General features: G+C 41.6%; 1 protein-coding gene across 4 annotated transcripts in view; it reads right to left on the minus strand.

Moving 5' to 3' along the window:
* Window positions 1–15,430, minus strand: part of dock4b (dedicator of cytokinesis 4b) — a 138,539-nt gene that overhangs the window by 99,303 nt on the left and 23,806 nt on the right. For all 4 annotated transcript variants that reach the window (XM_039601241.1, XM_039601240.1, XM_039601242.1 and 1 more), the window contains exon 2: window positions 1,975–2,058. In XM_039601241.1, coding sequence (XP_039457175.1) covers window positions 1,975–2,058 — 84 coding nt within the window. The remainder of the gene's footprint in view (window positions 1–1,974; window positions 2,059–15,430) is intronic.

Here is a 15,430-nt window from a genome sequence, read left to right on the forward strand (position 1 = left end):
CTGACAATTTAAGCTCATTCCAGCCATTGTAAGTCCTGCCAGATAAGAGCATTAACTAAATAGCTCAAATGTAAATGTATTAGATTATTATAATCATATTATATTATTTGGTTTTGCCAAAGCACCTGTAACCTAGGCAGTATTTTCTACCTAATTTATTACAGGAATTCATAGAGTTGTAATTTTTATCTTTTTTTATTAGCAAAGGTTAGGCTGTGCTCTTTGCAAGGCTTAATATCAACAAATCAGGAAATACATCTGCAACAGATTAGTATGTATTAAGTGGTTAATGTTTTTAATCTGTAATACCAACATACAACATAGCATTATTTCAGGGTGGGCACATAAAGACAAGGAATTAACCAAGCTAGCATTTTTTTTTAAATGATAAAAGCTGTCACTTAGTAATTTTAGTAATTGTTTGTATCACAACAATTAATACTATAGGCATACTGTACAATGCTAACTCTGTAGCAGTGTTAAAACCACAAAAACCATGTATTGTTAACATCAGTGTTCCAGTCACCTATTTTGCTAAGTTAGCAAAAAGCTGAAAGAGTAAAAAGATAAAAACAGCAGAGATTCAAGCAGAGGCGATTAAAATAATAGCTTAACATAAAGGTTAACGCTTTAAATAGAAATTAACGATATTTCACATCAACATTCACTTTTATTTGAACAGAGTAACAAAAAACTTTCAAATTGAGCTGAAATGAAAAGCTAGGGACATGCTAAGTGGCAAAGTCTAGGAAGGTGCACTTGAGCTTATCTGACAAGGTTGCGGGGGAACGTCTGAAAGAGCAGTGTGGAAAACCATCATTTAAAATCATAGTTTATATAGTGTGCGCTCGCTGCTGTCAGTAACTTACAAAATAAAGAGCCATCGAAGGGCAAAGTCAAAAATCAATTACTGAGGCGGAGAATTTTCAGACAGGAGCCACATTTCAGTACAGACACGTCCAGCGTGTAAGCTCCTGTGTTTTGAAGTGTCAACAGTATCACCATGAGGCAGGGCCATTAGTCTGCCTCCTCTGCTGTCAGCAGTCTGCCTCTCAGCCTCTGCGCTGCTGGCTGGATTTTGATTTAGTTCTTCCCTTCTGGACCAAGCATTCCACTGGCTGTGCTATTGTCTACTTCCTTTGGGTCTCTTACCACAATATCACATCCCTCTGGCTGGCAAGTTTCAAGACAGACTGACTTGCTGTCTCTCAGTATGTGTGTGTGTCTGCGTGTGTGTCCACCAAACAGGAAGTGCGACAGTTTGTGTCAAGTGCGCGCTCCGGAAGAAACATGTTTGTGTACAGTTGCTTATTGGTGTTAATGAATGCGTAGCATTGCTGTGAAATGACTCGACATTGTTCTGGGATTTGAAATGGGGATAGGACAGAAAGGAAAGTGCTGAAAGAAAAAAAAAAACTAAAAACATATTAGCATCCACAGAAAGAGAGAGTGCAAAAAAATCATGTAGAGGAGAAAAGCAGACAGTGTGGGCAGGAAGGCAGGAGAAGCAGCCAGCTTGTGGTGCAGGAAACAGTAGCAAACATGAATTTCCACAGGTCCTCTTCACAGACAACTTGGTGCTCATTTTGCGTATATACCACATCACAACACCCCTCAAGAGGACATGCAACAAGTGTAATGTTGCCCCCATGGGAGCTTTCAGTGTAGGCACATACTGAAACACCCACATGCATGTTGGTTTTTATGCCAAACAATGCATGTATCCGGACAGCTTTGTGGTTGCATTTATAAATATTTGGATGACAGTCTGTGCGTGACTCTACTAACTGTTTATGGTTGATTTGGTAAAGGGCTGCTTTTATTTATCTGTTGAATGAAAAAACAGAAGTGTTCCTAACTACTCAAGTTTCAAATTCAGGAAAGGAAATCAGTTTCCTTTCTAAATTTTCTCAGAGCGAGCAGCTAATTTGAATGTAGCCTCCACATAGGAAGTGTATAAAACGAGCACCATACCTTCACATTTCTCCAGGATTTGCACCGTGTCTCCAATTTCCAGCGGGAGGCCATGCTGGACGGTCCCTCGGAAACTGGCCAGCACTGCAGCAAAAGAGGCACAAACATCCACTTTAGTGTTTTTACATTTTTTTTTTCCAATACTTGAACTTGGTTATGTAGAGTTAGAAAGAGAGTGTAGGAAACAAACAGACAAAAGAAATAATGGGACAACTAAAAAAATAACAAAATGAAAATAACAGTGAGAGAGAGAAGATACGATCAATAATCTGTGTAGGTGAAATAAAATCAAAGCTTATGAAATACCTCTCCATTTCTGCACAAACTCATAACACAAACACTCAAAACAGAGTTACATAAATCCATTCTGTTCCACAGAGGACATCAGGCTGTTTTTTATTTTATTTTCAATGACTCGAATTTTAAGGAAAAAACTTTCCACACACAATAGCAAAAACAGAAAAGACTTTTGTAGAGAAATGCACCGTTCTTTCTAAGTGCATTTACACTGTTAACGCTTTAAATGGTGACGCCTTTGAGTAGAAAAGCCGTACTCTGTTTCTGCCAGTAGCTCATGAGATGAATGGAATGCCAACTAGACAAAGTGTTTTGGTGTTTTTCAAGTGGTTTTTGGACATTAACTAACTATCATAACAGGCTTTATACTGTAAAGCTTGCATTCTATGAAGCAATGTAATTTTTCAATAAGAAGCTGCTGTTGTATAATACTGTAGCTGTACTGTAAAATAACTGTTTACTTATGACAAAATCTAGCTGCCAGTATTTTACGCTAATTTAACCCTCTGGGGTCCAGGGTATAATTGGCCGTTTTTGACTACTTTTGATTTTACCTCTATATGTCACCTTTAAAAGCTGTTTATCTTGCCTTGTTTGGTATCATTATTTTCAGCACAACCTGAAATATCTGAAATTGGAGTTGTTTTTTCATTTTGACATACTATATTAGCACAATTGATCTAAATTCAGACAAAAAAACTTAAAATCTAAGTAGAAAAAGTTATATTTTTTACTTAAAACCCACAAACATGTTTAACGAATCATTTTCATAACTTGAAATGCAAATAGAAATTGTACATTTCTAAAAATTATGCACATATTTTGCAAACAATAAAGTTATATGGTACTATTTACCTAAAAATGCAGCCAAGGCCACAGGCATTTTTTATATAACCATTTATAAATATTTACAGAACAATCAGGTATGTTTGCTAGCGCTGTCCGTAGAAAACGCAGTTTTTACAGTTTCTTCCCACTGTAAACACCACTGTTTTGTTCAGAAAAAAAAACGTCATGTGTATTTTTTTATCATAACTCTGGTTTTACGTGGCCTATCGACACAATTTAAAAACTGGTATATAGCTTGAAGTCCGCACTTTCGACCCAAGTTGAAATAGAGACTCTGGGTCGCTGCGTCATCTTAAATTGGCCATGTGAGTTTGACGCGCCGGCTAACAAGGAAATGCTTTGTAAGAACAGGCAGAACAATGTACAGACTACATCTTATTATTTAACCCTAAACAGTCATGATTAACCCAAGCTCTTGCCTTCCTTTTCAATCGGCACTGAATGCTAGCCAGCACACATACAGCACAGGTGCTGAAATAACCTACATTCAGGGTAACAGATGGCACTTTTCATCTTCTTGGATATGTTTCTCTAGCAACTATATTCCATTTTTTGGGTGATCTCACTAGCCCAAATTAGCATCACAACTGACATTACAGTAAATGACGACAGCACCTTGCTAACCTAAAAACATAGCAGGCATGAGCATTAGCTGATCGCTGCCTTTTCTAAATATGGTCTTGATAAAAACTTTAACACATTATCTGCCAAAATGCCAAACTTGAGGGTTTAAAACCCCATATCATGGCTCTGTCCATCTTTTAGATACATTCTATGACAGACATGTCACCAGAACTGATGCTTACAATACCATTCGAGACCAAAATTCTAAAAATGCCACAGTACTTGGCCTCGTCTGTGCCAAGGCTACAATTCTTCTGGACCGGACTATAATTATTCTAGTCTATGCTTACATGCTGAAAAAGAAAGATCCCCACAAGCACAGTGAAAACTACAGATGGAAGGTGGTAACTAGTGCAGCTGCAGAATAGCTTCACCCTCTCTTGTTGACTGAACAGCAGTAAGTTTCAGGCTTTTTCCCCCCTTTTCTTTTGGTAAACGGTGGTATCAAACTACGCATCAACAATTGCATAATTCTGCTGTTTTTGGTACCAATAACTTAACTTCTGGTATCATGACATCCCTAGTCAATCACAGTTGAAGTAAAGTCAATTTAAGAGCCATATGACCAATTTTACACATGAAAGGCACAATCTGTCTACGCGCCGTGTGCCTGCATGTAGGAAATAGGAATTACCCTTAAATTGGCAGCGTGTGGAAAATGACATTTTAACATCAAACACTGGAGAGATGTCTGACAGAGAGTGGATACAGCTTTGAGATTAATACAGGTTTTGAGAAAATGTCATGAGAAAGCCTGCCATCTAAAAGGATAGCAGGTTAAGTAGGTACGGACAGAATGATGCTGATGGTCTATTAGCACTGAGCGCTGCTTTGTAACTGTGAGAGTTTCAGCAAAATGTCTCAGCTGACAACACTGCAATCATCTCTTGAAAATAGCACAGAGTCCTGCTGACTCGCTCACTGAAACCAAACACATACACACTCACAATGAATTAACCCGCACTCTTAAACCTGCATGTACCCACAAATATGTCGGCCGCTTCACACTGATATTCATGCAAACACAGAATTGCAAATGTTGCCAGATCCACCAGGGTGCAAGCTTAATGCTGCAACGTTACAGGCAGCAAATTTACACAAGCAGCCTATTCAAACAGCAATGTATGCATGCAGACATGGGCTCACAGAGACACCCATTCACACAAGGTCACGCACATGTAAAACTGGGATATCCAATGGAAACATAACAAGAGTCCCCGCCATGCAGAAAGGCTTCCGCCTTGAGCTCAAGCAAGAACGAGAATTTCATTTCTTCTGGCTACAGGGCTCATTCGGTATACCTGAACGCAGCATCCAAACAGCGCAGAGAGAATTCCCTTAGTTGCAGAGGGATTATATTTAATCCAAGACAATTTAAAGAAACAAGCACTTGTACAGGAGTACAAAGACACGGTGGTCACAGTTCATGGACTGCAGACCACACAGGGATGCTGCAGCTAAGGATAAATTCAATTGCCGTTCAGTAAAATTCAAGCTGGCTTCCCACTGGTTATGGCCCAATAATTTCATTTTACTTTTTTCCCCAAGTAGTACATTAATAAGCATGCAAAAAAGCAAACTGACTGTGGTGCAACTGTTTATGATATTCTGATTTTTCTTTTTGAAAAGATGCACTAATAGCCCTCTTGCAGTGGGAGACAAAAAAATATTAAAGCCTCCCTATTCCTTGCAGCTGTAAGGATATTTTCATTATCAGAAAAAATGCATCATGAACTTTACTAAGAATTAAGCTACAAATGTCAGAGGTGTTATCATTATTATTATTATTATTATTATTTTTTCCTTTTTAGGGGTGGAGTGTTTTTTTCTCCTCTTTCTCTAGGAGAATAGCCCACTGCTGAAGAGAGGACTCAGCAGAATTACTCATCCACCCACTCTCTCACGTTGACACTGAGATCAAGTCTGCAGTCGAAATTTAAATTCTGGGCCGTCTGTAACTCGTTCACGTGTGTGCTTCTGTGTGTCCTTCGTATTTTATGTTGAAGCATCGCCAACTCTTTGTTATTCCCCAAGCCTCAGAAACGCTGTCTTTACATGGGATTTGTCACAAGTGCAGATCTGACTTTGTAATTCGTTCAAAGCTCACACACACACACACACACACACACACACACACACACACACACACACACACACACGTGAAGAGATGCCTGATAGTTTCTACTTTTTGTAATTCATTCAAAGCCCAATCACTCAGGCGCACACACACACACACGAATCACAGCAAACACACTTACACTCACAAAGAGTGCCCAATACATGAATTATCCAAGTGACTTTCCCAGCTGCATTAAGCTAAATTATTCAGTTTCAAGTCGCCGCTTTTTCTTTTTTTTTTCTGCTGTGAAATGAAAGCTTCCCGCCTGCCGATCCACAAGCCAGCTGCTTGTCTGTCCGTCCGTCTCTAACTGCCTGCCATCAGTCCGACTACCTGTCTGTCAGCCGTCCAGGCTGGCTAACTGCCAAATGATGAGATGAGACAGGAAAGGTGTTCACTCTGGAGGGAATTGATTTTGTTGTTGTTTTTATCCCATGTGCTGGGATTGCGGGACGTGTTCCGTTACGCCAGAGGAAGAGAACAGTAAGTACAAATGGGGGAAAGATGCCATTCATGGCTGTTCCACCACACTGCTGCCACAAAGCACAAAAACAGGCAAAGCAAGGGGAAAACTCTATAAACAGTCCAATGTACGCACACGCCGCACACGCGTCCAAGCGGATGCCACTGGTCCATGAATATCCTATTGCATAAACTGAACAAAAAACAGACCTGCAGATGCTCAGATTTGGCATCAACACACACACACACATTTTCTGTCAACTGAACCTGTTAGATCCAGTTTCCAGATGGCCTGCAATGACTAGCTTTTCAGCCACAAAGAGGCAAAGTCTTAAACTTTCTGACACACACACACACATACTCTGTTTGATTCTCTGTGACACCGGTCCACCGGGTCATGGTGGGGACACTGCTATTTTTGCAAAGACTGTCTTTCTTAAACTAGACATTACAATAGGATGGCAGCCTGGAAGAGCCATTTACCCATGAAAAAACAAGTTTATTGTCAGTTTTCACCAGAGACAGAAAAAGACGATGGAGACACAAAAGGGGAAAGAGAGCAGATATAGAAACTGAAGTGAGAGCAGCTAGTGTGTTATCTGGTCTTAACAGAGCTAGCATGGCTCAGGCATAACAGTATGACCACCTACCTAATACTGTGTTAGCCTTCCTTTTGCTGCCAAAACAGCTCTGATCTGTTGAGGTGTGGACTCAAATAAACCCCTGTGGCCACTTTGATTGACATGAAAAACTATTGCCAGCAGCTGTCAACTATATCGCGCCACTACGCCCCCAGTCACACAGGCCTAGAGACCAGTCGGCGACCCCCCCACAACATCTGTGCTCGCCCATAATTTGCAGACACCAAATTGTCTGCTAACTAACCACTGAGAGGTAGCGAAACCTGGTAAACTGTGACAGGATATGTTAAATAGACTGCTTTTTATATAGCGCTTTTCTGCTCTACTGGAGCACTCAAAAGCCTCATTCACCCATTCATAGAAGCACTTTTCTGTGCCAAAGTGCTTTCTATCTAACATTAACACAAATTCATAAACTGATGGATGCATTGGAGAGCAGCATTTTGCCCAAGGATACTTTCCTATGCAGACTGGAGCAGCCAAGGATCGAAGCACCAAAACTCATTTTCCTTTGTGACTGGTGGTTTCCAGGTCATTTGGATATAACCTTGGAACAAGGTTTGCTAAAGTCAAAACTTTTTAAAACCTAACTTAGAAAGTGCTTTAGAAAAGCAGCGTTTAAACAGGGGCAGCATGATGTTCAGCACCATCACCTTACATAACTGGTGGCCTTCTGCATGCTCTCCCTCTAGCTGCGTGGGTCCTCTCAGGCTACTCTGGCTTCCTCCCACAGTCCGAAACCATGTGTGTGGTGATTCTAAATGTGTGAATGTCAGCATGAATAGCTGTTGTTTGTCTCTCAGTTAGCCCTAGTCAAAAGGTGTACCCCACCTCCATCCGACCAAAGTCAAAACCTTATCTTTGATTTATTAAAATACCTTTGAGACTTTTCTAACTCTCCAAGTAATGTTTTTTTATTGTACGCTAATACAAGTGATCCTTTCTAGGGTGACAGTGATCCTGTCCATCGGGCAACAAGACTCACTAATAGATTTGAAGAGTAAGAAAATGAAAAACAGGAAGACAACGCTCTCCAACATCATCAAAAACCTAAATGAATGAACTTCTGGAAGAATGATGCTTAATCCAGTAGGGACCAGCTGGATTCAGTGTCAGTGCACTTTGCAGCTGTTCTTGTCACACCTTTGTAAACTGTCACCTTGCCCTTTCATATCCATTTTCATTTTCTAGTTTGCAAGTGCATGCTGCTGAGTAAGTTGAGATCCCTGGAAAGCCTACTGACTCGGATTAAGCTTACACGTGCTTCAGGCTGCCACTTGGAGTCGAGGCCTGTCAAAGCACATTACATTTGGTTCTCCCGTCGCTCTGTCTAAGCTCCTTAGAAGAACAAATACCGCCACGGTCCTCGAGCAGAAACACCAGCACTCCCCTTCAAAAAAAAAAACTGAACAAAACAAAACAGCCCAAGTTAGAAGTTTGAAAAAAAAGCGACACTTTAATTAAAATGTATTCTGTCTGCAATAAAGTGTGATGCTCCATTACAGAGATTTTACCATTAAAGTAGAAAAGCAGTTATTTCCTGTCTCGGAGCCCACAGCTTTTACGAGCTGTTTACACTAAATCTCATGGCAAATTTCACTCAAAGCACCCGTTAATGTGCTTTTTAACCTAATTAGCCTGACCCTTTCTTCTCTCTGACTGATCTGACAACGATTCACATGCATAATCCACTCCCACATGTTAATTATACAGCATTTATATCATTAATATGCTAATTTGACAACACACAAACTGGTGGCACTCAATCGGTCTCCACCACCGCCAAATGTAATGTCATGAATATTTAATTTTTCGTGTGGGAATATATGTGTGAGTGTTGTGAATCCCGCACAGACACACACGCAACGGCATATTTTGAGGAAGTATTATGATTCTTTTTTGTTTTGTTTTGTTAATGAGGTTAATGGGTTGATGCTGAAGAAGGGGAGAATAGCCATATCACAAATGGGGAAGCACTGCTTGTTTTCATCCTGTTTCTTACACGTCAAATACTTTTAGAAAAGCACAGAACTGAAAGCCAGCTGCATCAATAAACGTCTTTAGTTCCTCATGATGCACGCTCGCCATTTCGCATGTCCACTCTCCAACAATTTAACACATCCAGAAGTGCGTTTGCCAAACCAAAAGTAATCTTTATTTCCAGCAATGTGACTAAAACATTCCAATTCAGACCAGAACCAGCTCAGCTATGTTTCGCCTTAGCCAAATCCTTGCACACTGCGTTCCAACTCATAGACCTCATGCATTTATCTTTCTATGCGGTCAATAAAAAAAAAAACATTTTTCAAAAGCTACAAATGCGTCCCCTTCTTGCTGTGCTTGTCCAACACATCAAGGATTAAAAGCAGCGTTGCTAACCATGGTTAGCAACGCTCAAGGAGAATCCAACACATGGCAACAGGTTTATACGAAGTGTAGTTGCAGTCACAACTTGCACCGGTGTGACAGTAAAAGAGGTGCCAGACAGGTTTAGTGGGAGTCAGGGAGAAAAGTGGATGTGCACATTCTGCGAAAAAAAAAAAAAGATGTCTTCAAATGCTGAGAAGTGGCACTGTGCATTTTAAAGGAGGGGGGAATCAACAACAGAAAGTATCAGCATTGAGAAGACCTTGAATGGGATTCAACTTGGCAGCTGTGCACCCACAGACAACACACACACACACACACACACACACAGGCGCGAATGCACGCAGACGTAGAGGTCTGATAGGCAGCACAGACAAAAACCAGGGCAGCAGAATCACCCAGGAGGAACGGCTTTCATTCAGCCTCACCTCATTGCTGGACGCCAGTTTCCTTTCGCTGCCATTGTGCATTTGGAGATAGCGACCTAACCGCTGTCACAATACTGCTCACTAGCAACAATAACCCTTTGCTCAGATCACGCTGCTGCAGCTGGAGCTTTCAAAGCGGACTCGGTTGAGGAATGCTATTACTTTTTATGTTTTTTGTTGGGGGTTTTTAAAAGCGAGTGCAGCTCGGGGCTCGATGACGTGGAATAAATGCACAATGTTGCACTTACAGTATCTGATGCATGCAGGAAAGAACTCAAAAATAAAGCTGAGCAGAAAAGAGATACAGCCATTTCTTAAAAATAGAAGGTGTCTGTAAACTTGTAAGAGCTCCTGCTGCTTTGCTTCTGCATTGCTTCAAGCATGATTAGCAAAGAACATCCTCGTGTAAACACACCATCACAGAGACACGCACACACATCGTTTGGCAATTTACACATATTAAACAGACATATTTAACAAGGCAAAAGCTGAAAACACTTTTTGTGTGTTTTTTTCCCCATCAGTGTGATCACCACCTAAGGTACTGCCAGTTTTGCCCCAGACATGAAAGCAGGGAGCAACCAAAGTGACATTCAATCTGTCCTGAGCAGCAGAAATCACAAATGACTCAGATTAAATAGAAATGGGTCAGTGCGCTAAAACCTCACCTCATTCCCAGGCATTAATCTGACTCTGTGTATGTGTGTGTCTGTGTCTCTGCGTCTGTGTGTGAGGCTTCAAAGCTGGCTAAGAGCATGCATTAGATAGCCCACTGATGCCAAAGTGGAAATGAGATGATCATTAAAATCCTTTAGGAAGGCTTTATCTCAGCTGCACAAATGTGTGATTTCCCCTCACTTTTCTACCATTTACTTTTGGATGATGACATAATTAGTCTTGTTTCTAGTCACTCTGATGCCCAAATATCACTTCTCTGTATACAGTACTGTGCAAAAAATGCAATTTTGCTTGGAAAATGTGAAATAGAAACAGCAATTTATTGAAACATCCAAAAATACATAAAAATGCTAGACTTTTCTGAATACCAGTGTACACCACTGAGGCATCCTGCCTAATGTGTTGGTCTCCTTTTTGCTGCTAAAACAGCCCTGACCCATCATGAACATCATTAGACCAGTGAAGGTGTGCTGTGGTATCTGCACCAAGATATTAGCAACAGATCCATCAAATCCTGTAAGTTGCAAGGTGGAGCCTCCATAGACTGGACATGTTTGTCCAGCACATCCCACAGATGTTCGACTAAACTGAGATCTGGGGAATTTGGTGGTCAAGTCAACACCTCAAACTTGCTGTGATCCCCAAACCATCCTGTACGATTTTTACTGTGTGGCAGGGCGCCTTATCCTGCTGATAGGGGCCACAGCCATCAGGGGATACAGATTCCATGAAAGGGTGTACAGGGTTTACAGCAGGGGTGGGGGAACTCCAGACCTCAAGGACTGGTGTCCTGCAGGTTTTAGATGTGTCCTTGAGCCAACACAGCTGATTTAAATGGCTAAATTACCTCCTCAACATGTCTTCAAGTCCTCCAGAGGCCTGGTAATGAACTAATCATTTGATTCAAGTGTGTTGAACCAGGGTGATATCTAAAACCTGCAGGACACCAGTCTTTGAGGCCTGGAGTTCCCCACCCGTGGTCTACTGCAATGCTTAGGTATGTGGTACGTGTTAAAGTACCATGCACATAGATGGCAGGACCCATGATTTCCCAGCAGAGCATTGCCCAAAGCATCCCACTGCCTCCACTGGCTCACATTTCTCCCCATATTCCATCCTGGTGCCATGTGTTCCCCAGATTGGCAACACACCCGATCATTCATGTTCCCCTTCTTCCATTGCTCCATGGTCCAGTTCTAATGCTCAGCATGGGCACTGTGACTGGTCTGCGCCCATGCAACCCCAAATACAGACGAACTGTGATGCCCTGTGTTTTCTGACACCTTGCTATCAGAACCATCATAACATTTTTCAGCCCTTTGAGCTGCAGTAGCTCATCTGTTAAATCGGAACACACAAGCCAGCTTTCGCTCCTCCACGTCTATCAGCCTTGGCTGCCCACGAGCCTGTCGCTGGTTCACCACTGTTCCTTTCTTGGACCACTTTTGATAGATCCTGACCACTTCAGACCAGGAACACCCCACAAAAGCTGCAGCTTTGGAGATGCTCTGACCCAGTCATCTAACATCACAATTTAGTCCTTGTGAAACTTGCTCCCAAATATATCCTATCCACTAACAGGTGCCAAGATGAAGACATAATCAGTGTTATTTACTTCACCTTTCAGTGGCCATAATATCATGCCTGACTGGTGTATATGTAAGAGAGCCTTCCAAAACCAAATCAGGTTATCACAAGGTTACCTTGCTGCCACACTACAGTACTATACAACCAACATTTACTTTTGCTGTAGCCCCATACTACAGAATGAGATTTCCAATTGGTCAACTAGCTAGTTGCTCCCTTCATCTGCTGCACATCGATGGCAGAAAATATTTTCTAGATTTCTTTAAGAACTTTTTCTGCTGCAGGGCTGTTAAAAATATTTAAAATATCTCCTTAAAGCTCAGAGGAAAAGTGTAGTTTGGCCATAATTATATGTGTACAAGCAATAGTCCTCACAATATGCAGAGTAATTTCTTCCACTGTTAAAATAAATCTACTGAGCGTCGTGACTTTGAAGAATTAGTCCGCTTAATTGCAACTTGGGTCACGAATTTGGCTACAGTTGGTGCCACTTAAGATAACAAGTCCACAATTCAGCCTTATTATTTTAACCACACTGGGGAGCAGAATATTAATTATCCCAAAGGAAAACTGGCAACGCAGCTCAGGCGAGGACAGCGGGTTCGAAGCTTAACGACAAAGTTGTAAAATGTGATTCTTTACAACAGGCAGTAAACTGTCATAACCTCTCTTTTCATTTGTCTTCAAGCTGTCTTTGTCTCTAAAATGAAATAAAAAATACCCTCTACAAATATAGAATTGCAAAATTATCATTTAACCCACATGAAACCACACATGCAAATAAAAGCATCTATCCTCTCTCTCTCTCTCCAAACAGCCCGCATGTAAATATGCATGAAGCCACAGCTTTAGAGGAGAATTTTCAGCAGCAGGTGAAGTCTGCCGACGCCACTGCCTACACGTCGATTCGCCCCGCAGAGAGAAAGATGGAAAAAGGGGAAAGAAGAGCTAAAATGTGCTCGGGGATCACAGGGAAATTAAGTTTGTGTGGAAAGGCTGATGGGAGAAGTAAGAGATGAAAACGGTGAAGCAAGACAAAGACACTGCGGGGGAACGACAGAGAGGAGGGATTGTGCGAGGAACAGAGATAGATGAGTGAAGTGTCTGCTGCAGCTACCACTAACAAAATTCAATTCAGCTTTAAAAGTGAGTCTGGACGGGGGCACTTCACATTGTAAGGTAATGCAGGGAGAACCCCAACAATTACCCATGAGCAAGCACTCAGCAAGCAGACAGGGTAGGAAAAAGGAAGAGAGAAGCATCCGCTTTCTTTCTTTCTTCAGGTGTGACCGTTAAAAGTGGGAGTGCCAAATGAAACCTACTGCATCAACCACCCTCTCCCTTTTTGACTCAACTGCAACCTCTCCACTTCCTTTCTGCCTCTCCCCACCTTCACTGCTCTCTTTCAAGGAAGAGGAGGCGTGACTGACCTCTATCTGCGTTTCAGGCTCTCTTGAATCAAATTACAGCAAATTATGCACTCCTGATGCAGTGGCAAACACATGTTTAAACACACACACACACACACACACACACACACACACACACACACACACACACACACACACACACACACACACAGGAAGCCAACGTGAGCATAAGAGTTTGCAGACCCTGCATGGCACGTGGCAGTTTTTGACCTTAACAGACGCCCATCTTCACACAGGTACAAATGTAACATATTTGGCAGGTTATGGGTTTAGCATCTGACATCACATACTGATGACGTGACATCAGCAAAAATACCCTCAGCCCACGCTCAGAAAATAAAATTAAAATTAAAATAAAAAACACACCCACAGCCTGCTTTCGTTTGCTCCGGGCCATAGCAACCCAGAGAGCAGTCAGGTCCACACTGAGGATGATGAAACGATGATGAAAACGTGATGAAACAAAATCCACCCAAAACAGCATCTGTGGTGTTATCCTGCCGTGTGAGTCAGTTGCCCCCCCCCCCCCCAAAAAAACAACAACAACAAAAAAACAAAAATGAAGGTGTGGCTTTTATAAAAAAGGAAAGTGCTGCCTCAAGGTGATTTGAAATCAAATGGATGTGAGAAGCGGAGCTGCTACAACCACCGCATTGGCTTAGTTTAGTTTTTTCTGTGTGTGTGTTATCTGTCTGTCAAGAGATTTAAAATGAGAGAGTTGCCTGAAGCCACAGCCCTCAAGCCCGATGATGTGCAGACACTGGTGGGATTTGTGCTGACTGGGAAGCAAAAAAAATTAAAATAAATAAAGATGCAGTTTCTGCAAAAGCAGACAGAAAGGGAGAGAAGGTGAAGGACGGCGAGGCTGACGAACAGAACGGCTTAAAGAGAAACAAAACAATGAAGAGACTGGATGAGAAGGAGAAACTAAAAGAGGGAGGGTGAGTGAATCGAAGAGGGAGGCTGAGGAGATAAGCAGCCCGTCAGACTTTATAGTGGATCTCACTTAGCATTGTTTGCCCCTGTGTGTCAGGCTTGAGGGGAAAGGAGATCCTCCCTGTCAGTTCTCAAACATTTACACGCTGACCATGGAGCCCAGGGAGGAAAGAAGGGGGGACTACAGCCAGGTTAGATCAATCACAGAGAGGCAGAAACAGAAAAAAAGCACATGAGAACTTAAGAATGTTTTCAGATTATATCTCACTACTACGCACATTTCTGCATTTGAGTGAGGTAACCAAATTAGCACAAAGAACCTGTCAAAATGAATGTAACACACTAACAAAAAATGGATTCCAACGTTATATATAATATTAGCCGTAATAAGGAGATGGCGAGGACCCATACAGGTGGTGAGTCTAAACTGACTGTAGAGTAGAAGAATGAGGTTCTTTATATGTTACTCCTGTGATGGCCTGGCAACCTGTTCCCTCATGTCTCAGTTCCTTAATAAGACGCCTCTATGTTCTCTCCAAGCTGGATAAACCGATTGTGCAAATCAATTTAAAGGCAACTCTCACTTTTGTGTTCATTTAAAATACACCGTCAGGTAAGACGGGCATTTTTAGCACCTTACCAGTCTTAAAGGGTTTTACTCTACAAACCACATTCATCCACTGGCACACAGATATTCATCCATATTCTTTATATGCAACACTTTGTTTATTAAATGCTGACAGGTGTATTGAGAGCAGCTTAGGATTCAGCGTCTTGCTCAAGGACACATCAACATGCAGACTTAGCCACAGCTTAAGAACATGGAAAGCAAGGGGATGGTCAGACTGTAAAGTCAAAGTCAACTTTATAGTCAATTCCACAATATGTACAGGAAAGAGAGAATTGCAGTTCCCCCGAAAGACAGTGTACAACTGAAAGAAAAACAAACCAAAGAAATGTTATAAAGTAGGGCTGCTCAATTTATCGAATTTTAATCTAGATTACGATCTGGGTTTTCAACGATCATTAAAAATGACT

The sequence above is a fragment of the Oreochromis aureus genome, linkage group 17, assembly GCF_013358895.1.
Source record: "Oreochromis aureus strain Israel breed Guangdong linkage group 17, ZZ_aureus, whole genome shotgun sequence".
Classification (NCBI taxonomy): Eukaryota; Metazoa; Chordata; class Actinopteri; order Cichliformes; family Cichlidae; genus Oreochromis; species Oreochromis aureus.